The sequence below is a fragment of the Hemiscyllium ocellatum genome, chromosome 5 (assembly GCF_020745735.1).
Source record: "Hemiscyllium ocellatum isolate sHemOce1 chromosome 5, sHemOce1.pat.X.cur, whole genome shotgun sequence".
NCBI lineage: Eukaryota > Metazoa > Chordata > Chondrichthyes > Orectolobiformes > Hemiscylliidae > Hemiscyllium > Hemiscyllium ocellatum.
In genome coordinates this window covers 49,445,070-49,468,252 of record NC_083405.1, presented here as the reverse complement: position 1 = coordinate 49,468,252, position 23,183 = coordinate 49,445,070, and the positions used below count along the sequence as shown (strand labels likewise).

The window sequence follows — 23,183 nt, the reverse complement described above, 5'->3', positions numbered from 1 at the left end:
ATAAACAGGTTTACGTTTATGAATATTGAGTCAAATTTGGTTTTTGAGATAAAATCAGTGACAGTAATTTGCGTTAAAACTCCTTTAACAGCTGACAACAGTGCAATCAAATATAATTAAAATCCCTGCAATGATTTAGTGGCACATGACTGTCAAGATAGTAACTTTCTTTGATGGCTTTATTCTGTACCTGGTTAAATGCGGTACAAAAGTATTCTAATCAACTGGCCTTAAATGTATCGCCCACCAGAGCTGGCTGTCTTGGTAAATGGTATGAAGTTAAATCTAGATAGCATGAAGTTAAATACAATGGATGTCCAAAGAGATTTGAGGATTCAGGTGTGACACAGATCTCTAAAATGTCATGACCAGGTGCAGAAAATGATCAATCAAGCTAACGGACTGCTGGCTTTTAGATCTAGAGGTCTGGAGTATAAGGATACAAATGTTAGGCTGCAGTTATACAAAACCTTGGTTAGCCTCTATTTAGAATACTGTGAGCAGATCTGAGCACTGCACCTTAGGAAGGGTACATTGACCTTGGACAGATTACAACATGTTTCCAAAAATGATACCTGGACTTGAAGGGGTAAATTATGAGGAGAGATTATAAAAATTAAACCTGTTTTCTCTAGAGTTTAGAAGGTTAAGGAATGATCTGATCAAAGTCTTCAAGATATTAACAGGAAATGTCAGAATACATAATGATGAACTATTTCCACTGGTTGGAGATTCTATAAGTTAGAGGAAATAGCCTAAAAATTAGGGCTAGGCCATTCAGCAGAAATATTATGAAGCACTTCTACACACAAAGTGTGGTAGATGTTTCAAACTCTCTTCCACAAATGGAAGTTAATGCAAAATCTGTTGTAAATTTTATATCTGAGATAGGTAAACTTTTGTTTAGGAAGAGTATTAAGAGGTATGGGTAAAGGGAGCATCTATGGAGTTAGGTTACCCATCAGCCATGATCTCACTGAATGGGAGAGAATATTTGAGGGACTGAATAGCTTATTCCTGCTCCTATTTGCACCACATCCACAAACATTCACTCCCCTCACCACCAACACTCATTCAGAGCAGTGTGTATCGTTTGCAAGAGGTACTGCTCCTTAGACAATACCTTCCAACCCAGGACCACAATCATGTCTGGAAAGTCAATGCAAATTACACAAGAACACCACCAACTTCCTGTTACTTTCCAAGCCACTTGCCATCTTGTCTTAGAATACATTGGTGTTCCTTCAGTGTTGCTACGTTACATTCCTGGAACTCCCTCACTAGTGACATTGTGGAGATATCCGAACTAAATAGACTGCAACAATTCAGGAAGGCAGCATACCACCACCTTCTTCAGGGCAGTTACGGATGGGCAATAAATGCTGGTCCAGCCAGGAAAAAAAGCTACATCCCCTGAATGAATGGAAGAAAAGGGTGTTTGTAAAGTACCCATCAGCACTATTCCAGCAAGGCAGACACAATTAAAAGCTGACAGAGAGGAAGAAAGAGATTTTTTTTAAAATTTCTTTTAATATCTGTCCCTCAGAGAAAAACTCAAAATCATGGATACATCTTACTAGCTGAAGGTTCTCTTTCTGTAGCATGCTGCAGGCTGTGTTTTCTGGGGTGTGGTCACATCCATTCAAGCCTGGGCCTGGTGGGAGGAGGGTGCAAAGCTCAGCTTGCCAACTGTGGTTGGAAATATCCCAAGAGGTTTCATCATATGACCTCTGAGTTCAAACTGAGTCAAGCAGGCTTTTTTTTCTCTCGACCCATTTAAAAGAATAGAACTAATAGATGCAATAGTCAATAAAGGTAACAAATAAAACATTTTTATGTGATTCTGTGGCTACTCACACAAACTTGTTAATCAGACCTGAGTTGGGGAGTTGTCAAGGTGGGGAGTATTCTGCCATGGATTCTCTGCACTAGGTTACATTGGCTTACATTCTGTAGGTCAGTATCTGAAGTAGCCATCCATTCTGTTCTATTTCGCTCAGAAATCGAGTGGAATATTGTACTTATACTGCCTTCACGCCCACTGCAAGGCTCTGCTCCAGGTTGTTTAGTGTTTTGGGAGCGCAAATAGCATTTATCTGTTTTGTCAAAACATTAAGATAGATATGGTGCACTTTGGACAACATTGTTAACCTGACTTGATGTTACCCTGGGGCCACCGGTTGTGTACCCCTTGGGATTAAGGCAGACCCTCCCAGGGGACCTGCCACAGCTGCCAGCCTTGAAGTTACATGGGAGCTGACTCTGGAGTTATGTGCATCCTTTCAGCTGAATACCCAGAGGAAAGGTCTTGGTGCAACAGTGTCCTAAAATAGAGTTTATGTAGAACATAGTGCACACAAACAAGTCATTCCGCCCAATTCATCTGTGTCCTTGTTTATTTTGCACACGAACCTGAATCCCCTAATTTTCGCCCTAACTGCATATTCTCAGATCCGGGGAAAAAATAGCCACAGAATTCGGGGGGAAAGTTGTTTCAGAAAAGTTTGTCAAACTTGACTTCAACGCTGATGACTCGGACTGTGTGACAGTTTCCCCAGGAGTGAAGGTGCTAACTGTGGGGGCGATGGCTCCCGATGAAGGTTCCTCAAATAATTACAGACACTCTTTATTCCTCAGCAATCCAGTTCCGTATTCCACAAACTCTGACATCACTGTTGCTCTTACACGCCCCCTCGTTGCTTTTTTTAAAAGTCAGCCTGCCGAGGGTTTGGCAGCAAAGTTTTTCGTTTGGTTTTGCTCAGTCTGAGAAAGATTTCAATTGTTGCCGGCTCCCCCCGCCTCAGCAGCCCCGGAGAGAGAAGCATGGTGCTGTACCACAAAGAGTTTGAAAATGCCGGGAAGAAGGAAGGGGTCCAGGTCTGGAGAGTGGAGCATCTGGAGCTAGTGCCAGTTTCACAAAGTTTGCACGGCAGTTTCTATGTCGGAGACGCTTACCTGGTGATGCAAACCAGAAAGAGGGGAAATAACTTCACTTACAATCTCCATTACTGGTTAGGTGAGACGGAGTTGCACTGTATGGGGAGGTGTGTGTGTGTGTGTGTGTGTGGGGGGGGGATCTCATATTTTGTTCTAAAATTCGGCGCTATTAATGTGCTTGATCTTCCCCTTAGGCAAGGAATGCTCTCAGGATGAAAGTGGCGCCGCTGCGATATTTGCAGTGCAGATGGATGACTATCTGGGAGGGAATCCCGTTCAATACCGAGAGTTGCAAGATTACGAGTCGAATACTTTTGTTAGTTATTTCAAGGGCGGACTTAAGTACCAGGTAAATAAAACTGAAGGCGACTGCTCCCCAACTACACCGGGCATGAGTACAGCACTCTCATTTGTTTTGTCGTTCATTTTTCAACCGTTGACCACTTTGTGCTAAAACTACAGGGAGTGAGTTTTGTCATTTGTCGTGCGCCATAAAGTCACTTCAACAGAACATACAAGTCATGGTAAGGCATGTTAAGGGTGGACAGCGAGAAATTGTTGTCAGTTCCATAAGGTTAGCTCAGCAGCGTAAAGTGTTCATTTCCTCCCAATGTCCATTTCCTCCCACTGCACCTATTTCTCCTTACGATGTGTGGTCAATTTTCATATCTGCTGGAACAGTTACTTGATTGGCTATTTGTCCGGACAGCAAACCTAAAATCTATCTCTCTCATATCCAAAGGTATCGTGATTTTTACATAAATTAGAGTAATAAGTAGTAAGAACAACCGGAATCACAAACATTTGAATCAATTTGTCTTTTAATATTGGAATATAAACATTTAACAGATAGCAATAGTTATAACCCCAATTAGTATTGCAACCCAAAAATCAGAATTGACCAGTTTGCCTGAATGGTGAGACTGATAGTTAGTAACACGTCAACATCTTTGTGCTATTCTTCAAGAAAGTTTCTCATTAGGCTTGTAGACAGCCTCCAGTCAATCTGCTGGACAGTCTGCGAGTAAAAAGGTAAAAACAATGCAGATGCTGGAAACCAGATTCTGGATTAGTGGTGCTGGAAGAGCACAGCAGTTCAGGCAGCATCCAAAGTGCAGCAAAATCGACGTTTCGGGCAAAAGCCCTTCAGCAGGAATAAAGGCAGTGAGCCTGAAGCGTGGAGAGATAAGCTAGAGGAGGGTGGGGGTGGGGAGAGTCAGTTGACAGTGTCAACTCAGTCTCCTGCTCTCTAATTTTAACTGTTGTTCCAATCTCATTCAACTCCCTCGATAGGTGACTTATTCAGGATTCCAACCAATCCTTCAGTTTTCATAAAGCTGGAATTTTCATAATCCTCTCAGTATCTCCAAACTAACATGACTGGTTAATGAACGATAAGAAGATGGATGCCTGTCTGATTAATTCCACTTCGCACTCTAGGAGTGAGATGAGCAATTGCAGAGCCCATACTGCTTCCTGACTGTTGATGAACTAGCTCGGCATAGAGTAGGGCATGTAGTGGCTGCTTTATGCAGCTATTTCTAACCAGCTTTGTACGTTAATTTAGCATTTCTTTTCATTTATTTTTAATAGGATAAACTTTTATTTAAGAAGCATTGACATTGTACTTGGCAACCTTTGCCATGGATGAATACAATTTGCATCAAAATGCATCAGCATCAATGTTGCAGCATTGCCAATATATAATTGCTTAGAGGCAAAAAAAAATTACAGATGCTGGAAACCAAAATAGACAGACAGGAGGCTGGAAGAACACAGCAGGCCAGGCAGCATCAGGAGATGGAGAAGTTGACGTTTTGGGTGTAACCCTTCCTCTGGACTTGGGGACCATGTAATTGCTTAACATATATGGGGAGAAGCTGGCGTACTGGTCATGTAATTGGGCTAGTAATTTAAAGGCATTAAACTAATTCTCCAGAGAATTCTGATTTTTGAGTTGCAATACTAATTCCAATGACCTGGCAACAATGGTGGATTTTAAATGCAATCAAGTTACAAATCTGAAATTGTCCCAATAATGGTGGCCATGACAACTATCATCAGTTACTGTAAAAACCCGTGAGGTTTACAAATGTCCTTTATGTGAGGAAACCTAACATTCCAGATGGCCTACACTTGACTCCAGGCGCACAGCAACATTGTTAATTCTTATCTAACCTCAGATTATACAGTTCAATTAGCAACAAGTGCGCATGTCCCATTAAAGAATAAAGAACATGAGTTGAAGCTATTGGTTGCTCTTCCTCCATTTACTTCAGTTTACAATTGAGTCAGAATGGTTAGTATGACCTCGAAATATTGAACAGAAAGTATTAGTCACTAATTTGTGTGCAGCAAGCAATTTAGGAAGCAATGATATGTTAGTCTTTATCACTAGAGGATTTGAGTACAAGAGCAAAGAAGTGTTGCCTCAATTGTATTGAACACTTATGAGATGGTACCTGGAATATTGCGCACAGTTCTGGTTCCTTGTCTAAGGAAAGATATACTTTCTGGAGAAGGAGCACAATGAATGTCCACCGTACTGATTCCTGGAAAGGAGGGATTGCCCTATGAAGGGAAATTGAAGAGACTGGCCCAGTATTCTCTGGGGGTTTAGAAGAATGAGAGGTGATTTCAAGAAATTTACAAATTTTCTAAAGCAAAGTAGATGCAAAGAATCTTTCTTTGGTGGGGGTGGAGATGTCCAGAATAAAAGGATAAAGTCTCAAAATAAAAATCAAACCATTTTGGACTGAGATGAGGAGGACTGTTTTCATTCAAAGCCTCGAATTTTGAAGTCAAAAACTCAATAATTACTCATTTCAAGAAAGACGTTGATAACTTTCTAGATTTTTTTATATTCACAAGAGGGAGGTGGGCATCACTGGCTAGCCAATGACACTGAAGGAAAAGCTATATATTTCCAAATCAGGATGGTCAGTAACTTGGAGGAGAACTAGCCGGGGGTGGTATTCACATGTATCTGCTGTCCTTGTCCTTCCAGATAGAAGTGGCCATAGGTTTGGAAGGTGCTGTCAAAGGATCTTTGGTGAATTTCTGCAATGCATCTTGTAGATAGCATACGCAGCTGCTACTGAGCATTAGTGGTGGAGTGAGTGGATGATTGTGGATGTGCTGCCAATCAGTTAGGCTGCTTTTTCCTGGATAGTGCCAAGTTCCTTGAGTTTTGTTGGAGATGCAACCGTCCAGGCAAGTGGGGAGTATTCCATCACATACCTGACTTATGCCTTGTAGTTGATGGACAGGCTTTCGGGAGTCAGGAGGTGAGTTACTCACCACAATATTCCTAGCCTCTGACCAGCTCTTGTAGCCATTGTCTTTAGGTGGTGAGTCCAGTTGAGTTTCTGGTTAATTGTAACCAACTAGATGTTGATAATACAGAACTCAGTGATGGTATCACCATTGAATGTCAAGGGGTGGTGGTTAGATTGTCTGTTATTGAAAATGGTCTTGCCTGGCACGTGTACTTGCCACTTGTCAGCCAAGCCTGGATATAGCCCAGGTCTTGTTGCATTTGGACATGGACTGCTTCAGTATCTGAGGAGACACGAATGGTGCTGAACATTGCACAATTGTCAGTGAACATCCCCACTTCTGACCTTATGATGGAGGGAAGATTATCGATGAATTAGCTGAAGATGGCTAGGACGAAGATGCTACCCTGAGAAACTCCTGCAGAGATGTCCTGGAGGTGAGATGACTGACCTCCAACCAACCACAACCATCTTCCTATCTGCCAGGTATGACTCCAACTAGTGGCTGGTATGATAATGACAACAAGGAATATGGAGTCATTTGGGAATGAAGCATTGAGGTAGATGAATAGTCATGATCACTAATAGTGGAACAGGGCTGAATGGCCTATTGCTGTTTCATGTCATCCCCATTACTCACCTTTTAAGTTAATGCTTGTTATGTTTTTTGACACATCAGTTTTCTTGAAACCCTCTGGTCTTGATATTCAGAGTGATGTGTATTTGGAGTGAGGAGTATGTGATTCACAATTGATTTTCAGTTTTTAACTGCAGAATAAGCTTTAAGATTTGTTTCCTCTAGGTTCCCAATTTGGCAACCAGCCTTCTGTCAGGCAGGAAAACCTTCAGAACAAGGATGCAACAAAGGAACAGCTAGGAAAGTTCAAGGGTCCTATCTGCAGGACAAAGTGGGAGAAGTCTTGGTGGGTGTAGGTGCTAGTTTGGGGAAGAGAGGATGCAAAAGGTAGTCAGGGAGTGCGTGGACTGACCTCCTGACTGATCTCAGTTAAAATTAGAAGTTGGTGGGTACAGAACTGCAGAAACCTTTATACCCAGGCTACTGAAACCACCATCTAGTGAGAAACAATGTATATCTGTGTTGGGTTAGGAGAGCAGTACAAGTATAATTATAGTTCCTCATGAGTGGTACTGGTCAGGGAGCTAGTTAGCTTAACTGTAGATCACCCAACATAAGCTCCCTGCTGTGTGCTGATAATGGTTGGGAGGTCATTAAAAGGCGACCTGCAAAAAACTGACAGAAACCTCTAATGGTAGGCAAGGACTGAATAATGAACATTGCTGTCTGTCATCGAACACCAAGAAGGTGTCTTTAGAAGGTTTTCACTCATTTCTTCCTCAGCTTTCAGGATGCATGTGTCATATTACATGAAATTTTCATTTTCTATTACATCTTCCATCCCTGATAGCACTAAAATTACTATAGTTGGTGGGAATAATATTTTTGATAATGAAACATAGCTTCAAGTCATTGCAGCCTTAAGCTAATAGATATAGACAACTCTAGAATCCTGGTGGTGAATCCACTGAGTGGAATAATTATGTGTAACGAACCTAAACAGGGTGGTGGTGACATTATCTGAGTGCCAGAAACCTTGGTTAGCTGCCCCAACAAAGTTTGCAACAGGTTTCAATTTTTTTGCAGTCAGTTGAAAGCATATCATCTATTGTTATAATCTGCAATGATCCAGAATTTCCTCCAACCTTGGCTGTTTTTCTAACTGCTGGGGTTGTACTGTAGTTGAAAAATCTATTTCAGAAAAATCTATACATAGAGATCAAAACATACTACCAAACAATGCATTTATTGAATATTGCTCAGATAAATTTGATTGTAAATACCGATAACTTTGCATACTAATGAAGGCTAAACCAAAGGACAAAATCCGAAGTGACACTTTCACTATGTGACACATTGCTTGGCTAGTAATCATTTACAATATCTTCAGTGTGGACACCTTTCTACCCTACATCTGGCCCTGTCAGGATATTCACCAGCAAACCATCACCAAGGTGAAAGAGGCCATAAGGCATAGAACAAATTGAGACTCAACACCAAAGTGCCCTTCAACAGCATAGGCCTGACTGCTGACATAGCATAACTCTGAGCATTGAACAGTAACATTTGGAAGGATCAAGTAACAGCAATACTCTGTTATGAATATGCCCCTAGATCTTGATGGAGGGCATAATAGTGGTGGAGTTTAAACATGCTGATCACTTTGCCTTGTTAATTGTACCTGAGTGGTATAAGTTTGTCCTTTTAATAAAAATGAAGGTTCAAAGAAATAAATTGCAATGTTAAGCTTTATATCACCATTGAGATGGTGTCTGGCTGCAGTGTAAACTTGTTTTAGTGATAAATACTGTAAGGTTGTGGGATAACAGAGCATTCAAAGTAGTTTGCTTGTGTGCTTGTAAGCCAATGATTATTTTTATCTGGAGTAATACTTTATAATCAATGTATTTGTAAAGTAATTGATCAGTGAATGCAAATGAATATGTTATAGATTATGAACTGTTCTGTTAACAATAAACAATATTGCATGCTTACTTTACTACTTAATGATCCAAAGTATATCAAATAATCTCATAACAGAATCAAATAATATTTATGACTCAAGCAGCAATTTGACCATTCATAGTTTTGGTGACCAGCGAAGAGTGATGCTGCCTAATAATCCCATTCATATTGTCAATTACAACATTAAACTGTGTATCCAAGTTTTTAAGTTCCAGACTCCTATCACCCCAGGTGAAAATTTCACCTTAAAACCCCTCCAAGCCTTCTATGATTAATTTAAATTTGGATCTATTGATCTCCCTGTTAAAGGTAATATAACCAATATACTTGATCTAGATCCCTCATAATTTTGTACAACTCAGTTTAATTTGCTGTCATCTTCTTCTGTTACATAGAAAAGAAAACTTTTGTTTACCTACTCTTTCCTCCAAACTGAAGTTTTCTTGCTGTTCAACATAATTTTAATCTCTTCCGTAATCTTTCAAAACCAGTCGCATCCTTCCTGTGTTGCAGTGACCAGAATGGCAGACAGAACTCTAGCTTTCAGCATTCTCCTTTTTATTCCCTTGTTTATCTTCCCCAAGGCATTACCTCGCACTTCTCTGATTGTACTCCATTTGCCAGTTCCTGCTCACTTGAACAGTCCATTGATATTTTCCTGGACTCTGCAACTTCTTTGTTACAGTCAATGACAGCCATTTCATCAGGAAATGTTTTGTTCCTGATAAATGCCACAGACAGCAAGAGCCCTAGCACATGGTTTCAAGGAGAGCACTGGAGACAGCCATCCAACCATCAGGCAACTGGTATCTGTCGCTTGCTGCCACAAGTCAGATTTGGATTCAAAGTGCCAGTTGGCCTTGGATCCTATTAGCACTTACTTTTCTGACTGGACAACCCCGTGGAAGTGTGTCAAAAGCCTTGTTGAAATCCATGTGGACTGCATCAAAACTATAATCTCTCATTGATCTTCCTTTTATCTTTTCTCAAAATCCCAACAAGTTACTCAGGCATTGCTTTCCCTTCACAAATCCATGCCGACTTTCCAAATTAATCCAGGTCATTAATAAATAATGACTAAAACTTTTGAATAGCTTGGCTAGCATCAAGGTGAAGCAGAATGGCCTCAATTGTCACTTTACCACTTCTCAGTCAAGAATATAATATTAATAGTTCTCCGACATCACACCTGTAGTTTGGAATGACTGAAAAATGATAATTAGGGTTTCTGCAATTTCCTTCCCTCCCTTTATACTTTAGGATATAGGGGAGGCATTTCCTGAGTCGTATTATGCTGATAATAATGTGTAGTGTTGGAAAAAGCACAGCAGGTCAGGATCTACAAAAGCTGCAGTTTTTGCATTTTTTTGTGAAAAAAAGATGCTTGAGAAATGGATAGGGAGCTGAAGGCTGTGGGTACATGTGGCTAAGCCATTCCTTCCTCCTGAGGAACTTTCTAGTGGTGGCTGGTTAAGAAAGTTGACAGCCTGCTCCAATAAGATGAGCAACCTACTTAAAAGCCCAATTGGGGTGGGTTTTCTGAGGGAGCTTGGAACTTCCCACTGCGTGCAGAACCCACCAACTGCCTGCACCCTCCTAGTGGCAGGGTGTCCCCGGGAAGGAGTTGGCAACGTGGATACACAATAGTCAGAAACATAAACCAGTGGAGACATGTTTCCACCACACTGATGGCCCTTGTATGCTGTAGGCCACTTCAGTCTAATATCTGCAGAGTGCAAGATTATATCCATGTTAGTGTTGTTATGGACTAGGCCAGACCACTCAAAACATTATTAAGAAGGCAGCCCAGGCTGTAACTTTGCTATTTGTTTTGGTAAGTGTACAGTGAAAATGACCCAGAGTAAGTTAGCTAGGTTGACAAAAAATTTATTCACAGAATTATGGAATTAAACACAAAGAACAGAATATAGAATACTCACAGAACTCAGTCCACCCAAACTAGACTTAATTATGCTGTTCTGAAAATATACAACAGTCCCAATAAACAAACTCCTTTAAGACAGAGTAAAAGTGAAACAGAGGCTTATAAGTCGAGATTAGAAAGGCAGAAGGAGAAAGAGAGAGAGAGAGAGAGGCTTCCGGCTTTCTTCCATACACAACATTGCTGAACTGACCCAAAACTTCAGCTGCCAGACTGGCCACACCCCTTGCAGTATACAGTTTACTTCTAAAACATGAGGCCTGAGGTTTCATTTGTTTACATAAAAACAAAAGGCCTCTGAGTAAACACTTTCATTTCTGTACCAAACCAGCCAAATCGGAGCCTGGGCTGTTTTATGACCCCTCTGAAAAAAACCAAAGACACAGTATCCTCGAGGAAAAGGAACATCTTTTAGAAAAAGGACCAGCTTTCTATCAGTGTTCTGTCATGACTTCCTACCTACCTCAGCAGCAGCCAACTCTGCTAGTGGAGCCATCATCTGTCCAGAGCTGCAGATTCTCCTATTGGACCTTCCATGTAAGGAGCCCATCAGTCGGCCATATTGAATACCTCCTGGAAGATTCCTTCCGCCAGCACACAACTGACTCATATTGGTTGAGACCCAGAATGGTGCTAACATTGGAACCATTCAGGAAAATACAACCCAAATTGTTAATTAAGAGCCATTCAAGTGTCTTTTACTATTGCATATAGGTTACCGCTTTAATCCATAAAGGCCCTTTCTTCCCTCACCTTGTTTCTTGCACTTTATTTATTTGTAAAGGGTCTTTGGGTGTTTGAGTTTTCTTTGATTCTACTTGTTTGTATTTTCTCATGTACTTGCTTTCATTTCCTAGTTTCCTTTTTAATTTCAACCCTGCACTTCCAAAATTCCATTAAGGTTTTATCCTCGTTTTTGGAATCTGATACAAACTGGCCTTTTTGTCTCTTCCTACTCCGTGTGTTCTTTGATAACCACCGATCTAGATTCACAAGTCTCCCTCCTTCTCTTGTGCTATCATATTTATTATGAAGCCTTTGCTGTGTTTACAGCAAAGACAAAGCAGTAGGGAGTGATAGCGATGTAAAATATGTGTAAATGTTAGCGGTGAGAAGAAGATAATATATCTGCTGTGCTGAGAGCAAAGCTAGCAAGACACAAATAAGATATGGTCGGAGCTGGTGGGGAGTGAGGTGGGGTGTGTAAGGAAAAAGGAGGACAGAAATGAAATTGTGGAACTCAACATTGATTCCTAGAGATTGTAAAGTACCTAAGTGCAAAATAAAGTTATGTTCCTCCAGCTTGCATTGAGCTTCATTGGAAAAACATAGCAGGCGCAGAATGAAAATGTTACCGTGGGATCAAGGTGGTTTATTAAAAGGGCAAGCACCAGGGAGGTTGGAGTAACTCTTGATAGATCGACAATGGTATTCTGCAAAACAGTTACCCTCTGCATTTGGTCATGTCAGTGTAGATTCTAGTTGATTGGAAAGAAGTACATGTAAAACACTGCTTTATTAGAAGGGTAGTTTGGGGCCTTGGGTGGAGAAGAAGGAAGAAGTGAAAGAGCAAGAGATACACCTTCTGCATCAGTATGGGAACGTGCCACAGGAGAGTGAGGAAGTATTCGGAGTGGTGGAGGCATGGAGCAGGGTGACAGGAGGGAACAGTCCTTGCAGAATGCTGAAAATGAAGGTGAAGGGAAGATGTGGTCATCCTAATGGAGGTGTCAGAATTGGCAGAGGATGCTCCTTTGGATGCAGAGACTGATGGCATGGAAAGTGAGGACAGAAGGGACACTATCATTGCTCTGGAAGGGAGAGGAAAGGGTGAGGGCAGAAGTGTTGAGGGATGGGTTAGGCACAGTTGAGGACTGTGTCAATGGGGAGGATCTTTGATTGTGGAGAAATAAAGACCTGTCAGAAACATGACTGGAAGATGCAACAGATGGAAAAATTGGTCAAATTGAATTAAATCCTTGCAGCAACTGGGGCTAAGAAAGTGCAGTAGAGGGAACTGTGGCAATTGGGTCAGTTTGTAATGCATATTAGTTGACAGTCTATTCTCAGAAAAGTAAATTGTGAAATCAAGAAATAGAAGAGAAGTCAGAGGTGGACCAAATGACAGTGAGAGGATGGAAATTGGAAGCAAAACTGATTAATGTTTCTAAGTCCAGACAAGAGCAGGAAGCCACATTGATTATATCATTGATGTATTGAAGAGCTTTGTGTGAAGGATCAAAATAGAATTGGAATAAGGAATGTTCCACTACCCCAGTAAGAGACAGGTTTAAGTGGGACCCATGTGACTACCCATAGCTGTACCTTTGACTTGGAGACAGACGAGTGAAAGGAGAAATTGTTCAAAGTGACACAGTACAAAGACACAATTGAGAAGATGCTCCGTGAAAGCTAGAGGAGAAGGCTTTCACTCTAACTTATTTGGATCCTTCAGGCATTCCAAACTGAAGAGCAAGGAACTCTATTCAGTCCTTTCAGGCATCCTGCACTGGCTGCTATTCTGGCCATGTGTGTTCATTGATCTGATTAAAATAATTTGTATCTGCAGTCAGTTTGCTCCACCATAACCTTCAGGTATTTAGGTATCTGTTGTCATTGTCTGATGAACGATATGTGAAAGTACTACAATGAAGATGTAAGTTTCAGCAAAAGCAGAAGATTTTGTAACAACTGGCAAATTAGGCATAAATGAAACATACATGCCTGAAGTACCTTTGCAATAACATTGTGTCTTATTGGAATGCAAACTTCCACCAAGAACAAACATGCTAGTAGAGGAGTTCGGTTCTCACTGTTCTGTGAGCAAAAGTTAGCTGATACATAATCGGGCAAAAATGTGTTGACATTTACAGACAAGCATTAAAAATAATCAGTTTTACTAATGCTTGTAGTTTTTAATACATTTATTTCTAAATAGGTTTCTTCTCATGTTTGCATAGCCAATGGAAAATAAAAAATGCATGATTGTTTATTTCTTTTGCTACCTTAGGCCGGTGGTGTCGCTTCTGGCTTTACACACGTCATTACAAATGACCTCTCTGCAAAGAGATTGCTGCATATTAAAGGCAGGAGGATTGTCAGAGCAACAGAAGTTCCTCTTAGCTGGGCCAGCTTTAATAAAGGAGATTGTTTCATCATAGATCTGGGGAAGGTAAGTTGAAAGGAAGTTTTATTTCATAAATACAATTCTCGATGATCTCTTCTGGTCTACCTGATGTCTTTCACCTCCTCTGTGTCTTTCACTGTTTACTGTTGCTTACTGGAGGATTAAACATACAACAGTGCTTGAGATTGAATACTTATAATATCTGAACACTAGATCCTGAGTGAGACTTTTTGACATTGTTCAATGCCACTATTTTACTCAGGATAAGCTATATAACAACGTAATTTTGCAGTGAAATGCATTCCAAAGAACGTTGAATGCAATTTCTTTTTAAAAATACAAGGGTAGTTGACAATGTAGCTGAAAATGTGTTGCTGGAAAAGCGCAGCAGGTCAGGCAGCATCCAAGGAACTGGAAATTCAACGTTTTGGGCATAAGCCCTTCATCAACTTTCCTGTTCCTTGAATGCTGCCTGACCTGCTGCGCTTTTCCAGCAACACATTTTCAGCTCTGATCTCCAGCATCTGCAGACCTCACTTTCTCCTAGTTGACAATGTAGCAACATTGGAAGGTCTGCTGATTATGAAAGTGCCTTTGCACAAATCAATATAAATGTAGAAATATACCTAAGAAACAAAGGTGGCATGTCAAATCTCATGCATGGTGCATTCTGATGTGATTTGCTATTGTGTGATTTTTAATTTTGCAAACAGCCCTTTCATTGTAAATGTAGTCTCATCATCTGCCTCCAAAATCTATGTTTTTTGACTTTTAACTGATTGACTTCCCAAGAAGAAATTTGAGGATGCAATGAATAAGGTGAGAGTATTTCTGTCAGCAAGACATGCAAAGGAAACACGATGTTACTAATGTTGTTTTGCTTTGAGCCTTGGGCAAAGGCCAATCTGATCTCAAGTGGTCAATTGTGCTATTGATCTCCATTCACTTTGCTGTAAGATGTTAGGAAGGCAGTTTTGTATTTGTCATTGAATGTTAGGTGTGTTATAGTAGCAAACAGTACCATACTTACAGATCTAATCATTAGATTTTATGTCTTATTCCCACACTAAAACAACAGCTGCTCCTTTTTTTTTGAGATATTGTAGGTGTTGGAGGTGATTTCCTCAAATTCCGGGAGCAGCAATTACTGTTTTATATGCTGTTGCATTGTTTTAGAACTTTGGAGAAAAAGAAAGTCAAAACAACAGCAGTTTTAAAAGGACGAACAGACAAAGGAAGCACATGGTGAGGTAAGTGCAGGAGAGAAAGAGAGAGATAGAGAGAGAGAAAGAACCCACAGAGCTAACTGACAGAGTTAGCAGTTACTGCTTTTACTGTTCAATTCATGTATCGCTGGACATTGGAGTGTGTCTGGGAAAATCAAAAAAACGGTGGAATTCACAACTGATCTTGGAGGAACCTGTTTGGGAAAGGTCACAGCACAGAAGCAGAGAAGTGGATTTAAAGTGTGGCCTTAAAATAAGAATGCAGTAGTGAGTTGAGTGCATTCTTTCTTGATTGTATATTTTATTGAGCCATGTCTCTTGATTAAAGTTAAAATATAAGCCATAAGTATTATTTTAAACTGGAGAAGTGTTTTGTAGAGGAATAAGACAGTGCTATTTTCTGGGTCTGTAGATTGAAAGAAGCAAAAATGGCCCTTAGTAGAGTGATATGCTCTTTTTGTCGGATGTGGATGTTTAGGGAGGGTTTATGGGTTACTGAGGATTATATCTGCAATAAATGCCATTGGTTGCGAATCCTATCAGATCAAGTGGATCAATTGGAGAGGCAGGTAGAGGCAATAAGGAATTTACAAGAGCAAGGGGATGCGATAGATGGCAATTATAGGAAGGGGGGAAAGTCTCAGATACAGTCACACAGATGGGGTAACTCCAGGTAAGAGAGGTAGGCAGGAAGTGCAGCAGGCTTCTGTGGCTATCCCAATTAAATACAAGTATGCTGTTTTGGAAAATGTAGAGGGTGATGGACACTCAGGGGTATGTAGCACAAACAGCCAAGTTTCTGGTATTGAGACTGGCTGTAATGTAATGAAAGGTACGTCGGGTTCCAAGCAATTGATTGTGTTAGGGGATTCTCTAGGCCGAGGTACAGACAGATGTTTCTGTGGCCAGCAGCAAAAAATCAGAATGGTGTTTTGCTTCCTATGTGCTAGGAGCAAGGATGTCTCAGAGAGGGTGCAGAATGTTTTCAAGGGGGAGAGGGACTAGCAGGAGGTCATTGTACACATTGGAACCAATGTTATAGGAAGGGAAAAGGTTGAGATTCTGAAGGTAGGTTACAGAGAGTTAGGCAGGAATGTAAAAAGGAGGTCCTCAAGAGTAGCAATATCTGGATTACTCCCAGTGCTACGAGCTAATGAGGCCAAGATTAGGAGAATAGAGCAGATGAATGCATGGCTGAGGAGCTGGTGTATGGGAGAAGAATTCACATTTTTAGATCATTGGAAGCTGTTTTGGGGTAGAAGTGACCTGGAGAAGAAGGTTGGATTGCACCTAAATTGGAAGGGGACTAATATACCAGCAGGGAGATTTGCTAGAACTGCTCGGGTAGATTTAAACTAGTAAGGTGGGGGTAGAGGGGTACCCAGGGGAGATAATGAGGAAAGATTTCAATCTGAAACTGGTACAGTTGAGAACAGAAGCAAGTCAAACAGTCGGGGCACGCAGTGGCAAAGCAGAGAACAAGGTAGGACTGATAAATTAAACTGCATTTATTTCAATGCAAGTGGCCTAACAGGGAAGGCAGATTGAACTCAGGGCATGGTTAGGAACATGGGACTGGGATATCATAGCAATTACAGAAACATGGCTCAGGGATGGACAGGACTGGCAGCTTAATGTTCCAGGATACAAATGCTGCAGGAAGGAGAGAAGGGAGGCAAGAGAGGAGGGGGAGTGGCATGACGGCTGTACTAAAGGAGGATATTCCCGGAGATACATTCAGGCAAGTTATTTATATGGAACTGAGAAATAAGAGAGGGATGATCACCTTAAAGGGATTGTATTATAGACCCCCTAACAATCAGAGGGAAATTGAGAAACAGATTTTCAAGGAGAGCTCAGTTATCTGTAAGAATAATAGGGTAGTTATGGTAGGGGATTTTAACTTTCCGAACATAGACTGGGACTGCCATAGTGTTAAGGGTTTAGGTGGAAGGAATTTGTTAAGTGTGTACAAGAAAATTTTCTGATTCAGTATGTGGATGTACCTACGAGAAAAGGTGCAAAACTTGACCTACTCTTGGGAAATAAGGCAGGGCAGGTGACTGAGGTGTCAATGGGGGAGCACTTTGTGGCCAGCAACCATAATTTATTAGTTTTAAAATATTGATGGAAAAGGATTGACCAGATCTAAAAGTTGAAGTTCTAAATTGAAGGAAGGCCAATTTTGACGGTACTAGGCAAGAACTTTCAAAAGCTGATTGGGTGCAGATGTTCACAGGTAAAGGGATGGCTGGAAAATGGGAAGCCTTCAGTAATGAGATAACGAGAGTCCAGAGAAAGTATATTCCTGTCAGGATGAAAGGGAAGGCTGGTAGCTATATGGAATGTTGGATGACTAAAGAAATTGAGGTTTTGGTGAAGAAAAAGAAGGAAGCATATGTCAGGTATAGACAGGATAGATCAAGTGAATCCTTAGAAGAGTATAGAGGCAGTAGGGGAGTATACTTAAGAGAGGAATCAGGAGGGCAAAACGGGGACATGAGATAGCTTTGGCAAATAGAGTTAAGGAGAATCCAAATGGATTTTACAAATACATTGGGGCGAAAGGGTAACTAGGAAGAGAATAGGGCCCTTCAAAGACCAGCAAGGTGGCCTTTGTGTGGAGTCATAGAAAATGGGGGAGATACGAAATGAATATTTTGCATCAGTATTCACTGAGGAAAAGGAAATGTAAGATATAGAATGTAGGAAAAAAATGGTGACATCTTGAAAAATGTCAATATTACAGAGGAGGAAGTGCTGGATGTCTTGAAACACATAAAAGTGGATAAATTCCAAGGACCTGATCAGGTGTACCCTGGAACTCTGTGGGAATCTAGAGAAGTGATTGCTGGGCCTCTTGCTGAGATATTTTTATCATCGATAGTCACAGGTGAGGTGCCAGAAGACTGGAGGTTGGTTAACGTGGTGCCACTGTTTAAGAAAGGTGGTAAGGACAAGCCAGGGAACTATAGACCAGTGAGCCTATAGTTGGGCAAGTTGTTGGAGGGAATCCTGAGGGACAGGATGTACATGTATTTGGAAAGGCAAGGACTGATTCGGGATATCAACGTTTTGGGCATGAGCCCTTCTTCAGTACAGAACTAGAGGGCATAGGTTTAGGGTGAGAGGGGAAAGATATAGAAGAGACCTAAGAGGCAACTTTTTCGCTCAAAGGGTGGTATGGGTTTGGAATGAGCTGCCAGAGGAAGTGGTGGAGGCTGGTACAATTGCAACATTTAAAAGTCATCTGGATGAGTATATGAATAGGAAGTGTTTGGAGAGGTATTGTCCAAGTGCTGGCAGGTGGAACTAGATTGGATTGGGATATCTGGTTGGCATGGACAAGTTGGACCGAAGGGTCTGTTTCCATACTGTACATCTCTGTGACTGTATGACTCAAACCTAAAATCAATATGTAAACAATTTAAAAGTAGACCATCTGCCAGCTCAACAAGTAATTAACTATGCAAATGCGCCATCCAGATTGTAAAAGAAAAACCCAGACTTTGGTTGAATCATGAAGGAGAATTTTGATTCAAACAATTCTGGTAATTTCATGAATCCGAAGGGCCAATCTAAGATAATTTTGACCTTCATTTCAATCTCACATTGGAATCATGCTCTTGATGTTTTCACTCACATATTAATTTTGTGGCAGACATTGAATTTTTGGGGTAGTGGCAATCTCGGCCAAACTAACACCCTGGCCGTGTTTTTTTTTTGACAAGGGAAAGGAACTCTGTATTCCTGAGAGAAAATTCTGCTCAGGGCTTCCTCAGTAACGTGGAGCTGTACTTCCATGCTGACAGTTCAATTCAAACGAGTCAGCTGTGGCGAACAATCAAAGACCCAGCCACATAAGAAAATATGATGTCAGTGTGCTGGGAGGGTAATGTGTCAGACCAGTAGAGGGGACAGGTAAGTAACGTGGAGAAAAGTAGGACATGTCCTCAGAATGTCTGCTGGTAATGCCAACTGTTGGAGTGGGGGGGGTAGTGTGCCATGGGTAGTATGCAAGATGGGTAGGGCATGGGTGAGTAGATTGCCAGCTGGGTCAAGTGCTACACAGGTAGGTCAAGTGGCTGGGGTGCCAAGGTACAAAATGGCACGATAATTGATGTAGCACTTAGGTTATGCCAGGCTGAGTAGGCAGAGGGGAAGGGGATGTTGTGTCCAGCACAATTCAGTGTTAGGGGTTACATCCAGGAGTTTGGGTTTGGTCAAGTCCAGCAGAGGCATTAGTGCCAGATCAGGTCAGATCCAGAAGGGGGTGGGTTTCAGGTTAAGTCCAGGGGAGGGTCAGGTCCCTGAATAGTGTTGAGTCCAGTTCTGCGAGGTGTAAGGGGTCTAGGGAGTGTAGTTGGAGTTGTATAAGGTATGTATGAATTAGTACTGTTGAATTGTTAGTCAGGTGTTAAATCGTACATTAGTTGTCTAAGTTTTCCTGTGTAATTGCTTTACTTAATTTCTTCGGAATCCTCCACAGTTTCAAACTTAAATGGAAAATTTCAGAGAGATCCAGGCATAGAATAGGATATTTAAATTCCCAGGCAACTTCCATGGAGTCTGTTGTGATGGGGATACAGACCATTGTGTGTACTGCATGTGTGTCCAATATCAATGATCATCTGCTCTATTAGAGCTCAGTGTAAATTGCTTCTGCTAAAAGTATTGTGTAATGCCATTATGCTGCTCCAGAGACTGCACTGTGATGATGTGAACACTGAAAAAAAATTATAGCATGACATAATTGCAACTAAGTATTAATTTGATTCCGTTGATAACATATTACATCGGAGTCAGAAAATTACAGTTATGTTACACACTCCCTAAATTAAGCAGATAATTCAAGTTGATGTTTTAATACCAAAAGCTACATTTACATTGGTTTCATACTTCAAATGATAATGTTGAATTCAGGCCTTGTCTATCTATTCAGTTAGACATAACAGATCCCATGCATATTTCAAAGAAAATGTAGACTTCTTCTGTTGTCCTGCCAACAATACAACCCAAAATCATTACTACCGAAAACAGACTAATTGGCTCTGTGCCTCATTTACTGAGAAATGCCTGCCTTACTTTCCTAAATTACAGGAATTATAACTTTGGAAGCAATTATTTAGATGTGTGATCTTGGGGACATGACAAGGCTAAGGAGGTAAAAACAATGACTGCAGATGCTGGAAACCAGATTCTGGATTAGTGGTGCTGGAAGAGCACAGCAGTTCAGGCAGCATCCAAGGAGCAGTAAAATCAACGTTTCAGGCAAAAAAGGGCTTGTGTCCGAAACGCCGACTTCGCTGCTTCTTGGATGCTGCCTGAACTGATGTGCTCTTCCAGCACTACTAATCCAGTAACTAAGGCTGGTGTATAAACTGCAGTTTCATAGGAAATGAAAATCTAACCAGGTGGGAAACTAACTATTCTTACCCATTTTACACTTCCATCCTCGTCACAAGTTGTAGTCCCTTATAAAATGATGACCCCTTTCTTTAGTTTATCAACTGGTAATGTTTTGATTAGCAGATACACAAGGGCTTTTTTTTCACCAAAGTTACACTCCCAGCACAAACCTTTGTCTACCAAGACTGCATGTGTCCAATCAGAGGTCAGGATGCTCAACAGGTTTCATCTAATGGAAATTTCTCCTAATTTAGGTCAGAACTAAAATCTGCCTTCAGTTCAGTGTCACTAATTTTAAACTGAGGTTGCCAGGTTATTTCAAATATGCTGAAATGAAACTGTGAAATGAAAGGTTCCACTAATTAGTTAATTGATAAATGTCATTCAAACTTAACTCAGGCCCTCACTTTCAACAAGTGAGGAAATCCAACACTTTAAAATATCATGGTTGTGTGAGGCCTAATGTATATTGGCTACCTGAGGCCTTTTCAAGATTTTAAGGGAGATGAAATGGATGGTTATTTTTGTAGTGAACATCCCAGTCATTACTGAAATAGTTCATTTAGCATTCAAGCACACTGTACCAGACATAATCCAACACAATCTATTGGAGGGCATATTTGGTCATATGTGCAGTTAATATCGAACACAATCATTAACATGTAACATTTCTTTCGAACTATCTTCATAGTTCTCACTTGGTGGTCAAAAAATCTATTTTTAAAACTTCTACGCTTGTCACAATGGTGAATCAGTCATTTACAGGAGTAAAGCCAGAATGATCACAGCTTGAATACAAACCACAACCATGCAAAATGTAAGCTGTGCATGAAAAACTTGCATCGAAAACAAAATTGACATGTAGAATTTAATTCAGTCAGGTTGGAGCTCAGGCAGATGGAATAAACTTCAGACTGTAGTGATTACATTGAGGGCAGCCAGGTGGACCTCATAGAATATGAGCTCTCTGATTGTGGCTGTTAATCTGGTCCAATCAAGGAGCCCTGGCTGACAGATGTAAACCACCTGTTCACTCTGAGAGCCTGCTCTGAGCAAATTGGATCAATGTCAAGGACTCTGCTCATGTGAAAAAAGATGATTTGGTGACAGGATACCAGCCTCTGTGGAGTTACTTCAGTAGCAACAAAGTGGGATTAATGATGTAACCATGCAAAAGCACCTAATAGTTGAAGTACAGCTGGACTTCAAGCAGTCACTACAACTGACTTTGTCATGGGAAGAATGTGCCGTGGAGCATATGAGTTGCAGAGTATTTTGATGAAAGTGGACACCCTCATCAGTCCAACTGAGCTTGAGAATACCACTGCTGTTTCTGCTTGACCATTGAATGATGGATGGTATGGAGCTGCAGTCCAAACTTTGAAGGCAAGCTTAAAGAAACAGCCTAAAGCTTCACCAGCTACCACACTGTCCTAATTCCTATTTGTTTATAAGACCACCTTTAATGCAATTACAAGGATAGCTCCAGCAGAGTTCCTAATGAGGAGAAGACTCCTCATCAGGTTAAGTCTGATTTTCCCAAACCAAGGGGGGAGGCTGAAATGGCATCAGGAATGCCAGTGCCAGACACAAGACTTCGCTAAGTGAGAGAGACTATTTACTTCAGTGGACAAAGTTTGGGGTAGGAACCATGGGAATGGCTTTGCATGGGTAAGAGGCACATTTGATGCAAAGTCAGGTCCAGTGATGTATAAGGTTTGGGTAGGTGTGACTGACTTGGACAAGCACATGGACTGTATAAATATTGCAAATGGGGTGGGAGCAAAATGTGCCCGGCTCTTTCACTGCTTTGCTGGCTGGAACAGAGCCTGTGAATTCTCCCTTCTTCGTCAAGCGTTGAAGATGCCTCACATTTTGAGATGGACACGGCTGATGTCGCCGCCTTGACTCCTTTGTTGCCTGAAGAGGAGAATGAATTTTGTTCTGGGTGCAAGAGGCAAGTTACTGTGTATTACATGCCTTCCATTTCAACGGTAGAGTTAGAGGAACTTGATCTGGTGCTCAAACAATCCAGGAGGAGCTACAAAAATAAGAACCAGTTTATGCCCTTGGACTCAGAGAGGGAGAGAGGTAGTGATTGTGACAAAGTCAGCTAGTTGGACCTTATAGAATCTGGTCCAATCAGGGAGTCCTGGCTGACAGATAGAAACAGGAGTGTCAGAGATTCAGTTCACTGTGAGAGCTGGCTCTCAGGAAGCAGAATCAGTGTCAAGAGCTCTCCACGTGTAAATAAAGGGTGACTCAGTGATGGGATACCATCCTCTGTGGAGTTGTTTCACAGACCTCAGAAACAAACTTCAGATGCACAGACTCCAACGGTCTTCTGCTTGAACACAACTGGAAGAGGCAGCATGTTGGTGTGGGCAAGTGCAAGGAATTCATTCAAGGAGTTCATTCAACCAAGGACAGAAAGGAATGGCCAGTGGTTCACAGTGATTTGACAGTGGAGGCATGGGGAGGGATACTGTGGACAGCCTTATACAGGGAACGGATTGGAAAATGTGGGCCTGGGGCTGGAAGGTCTAAACAGCCCTTGTAGGCGCATTCCTATTGAAGAAAATTGAGATAGTGTTTAATATAGGAGAACGTGAGGACTGCAGATGGTCGAGATCAGAGTCGAAAAATGTGGTGCTGGAAAAGCACAGCCGGTCAGGCAGCATCAAAGGAGCAGGAGAGTCGACATTTCGAGCATAAACTCTTC

General features: G+C 41.3%; 1 protein-coding gene across 1 annotated transcript in view; it reads left to right on the top strand.

Annotated features, from left to right (window-relative positions):
• The first annotated feature begins 2,700 nt into the window (after positions 1-2,700).
• The window catches only part of scin (scinderin), a 103,201-nt gene continuing 82,718 nt past the window's right edge, over positions 2,701-23,183 (top strand). Inside the window, exons 1-3 of the mRNA XM_060824740.1 lie at positions 2,701-3,016; positions 3,132-3,286; positions 13,710-13,871. Of these exons, the coding sequence (XP_060680723.1) occupies positions 2,824-3,016; positions 3,132-3,286; positions 13,710-13,871 (510 nt within the window). The 5' untranslated portion in view covers positions 2,701-2,823. The remainder of the gene's footprint in view (positions 3,017-3,131; positions 3,287-13,709; positions 13,872-23,183) is intronic.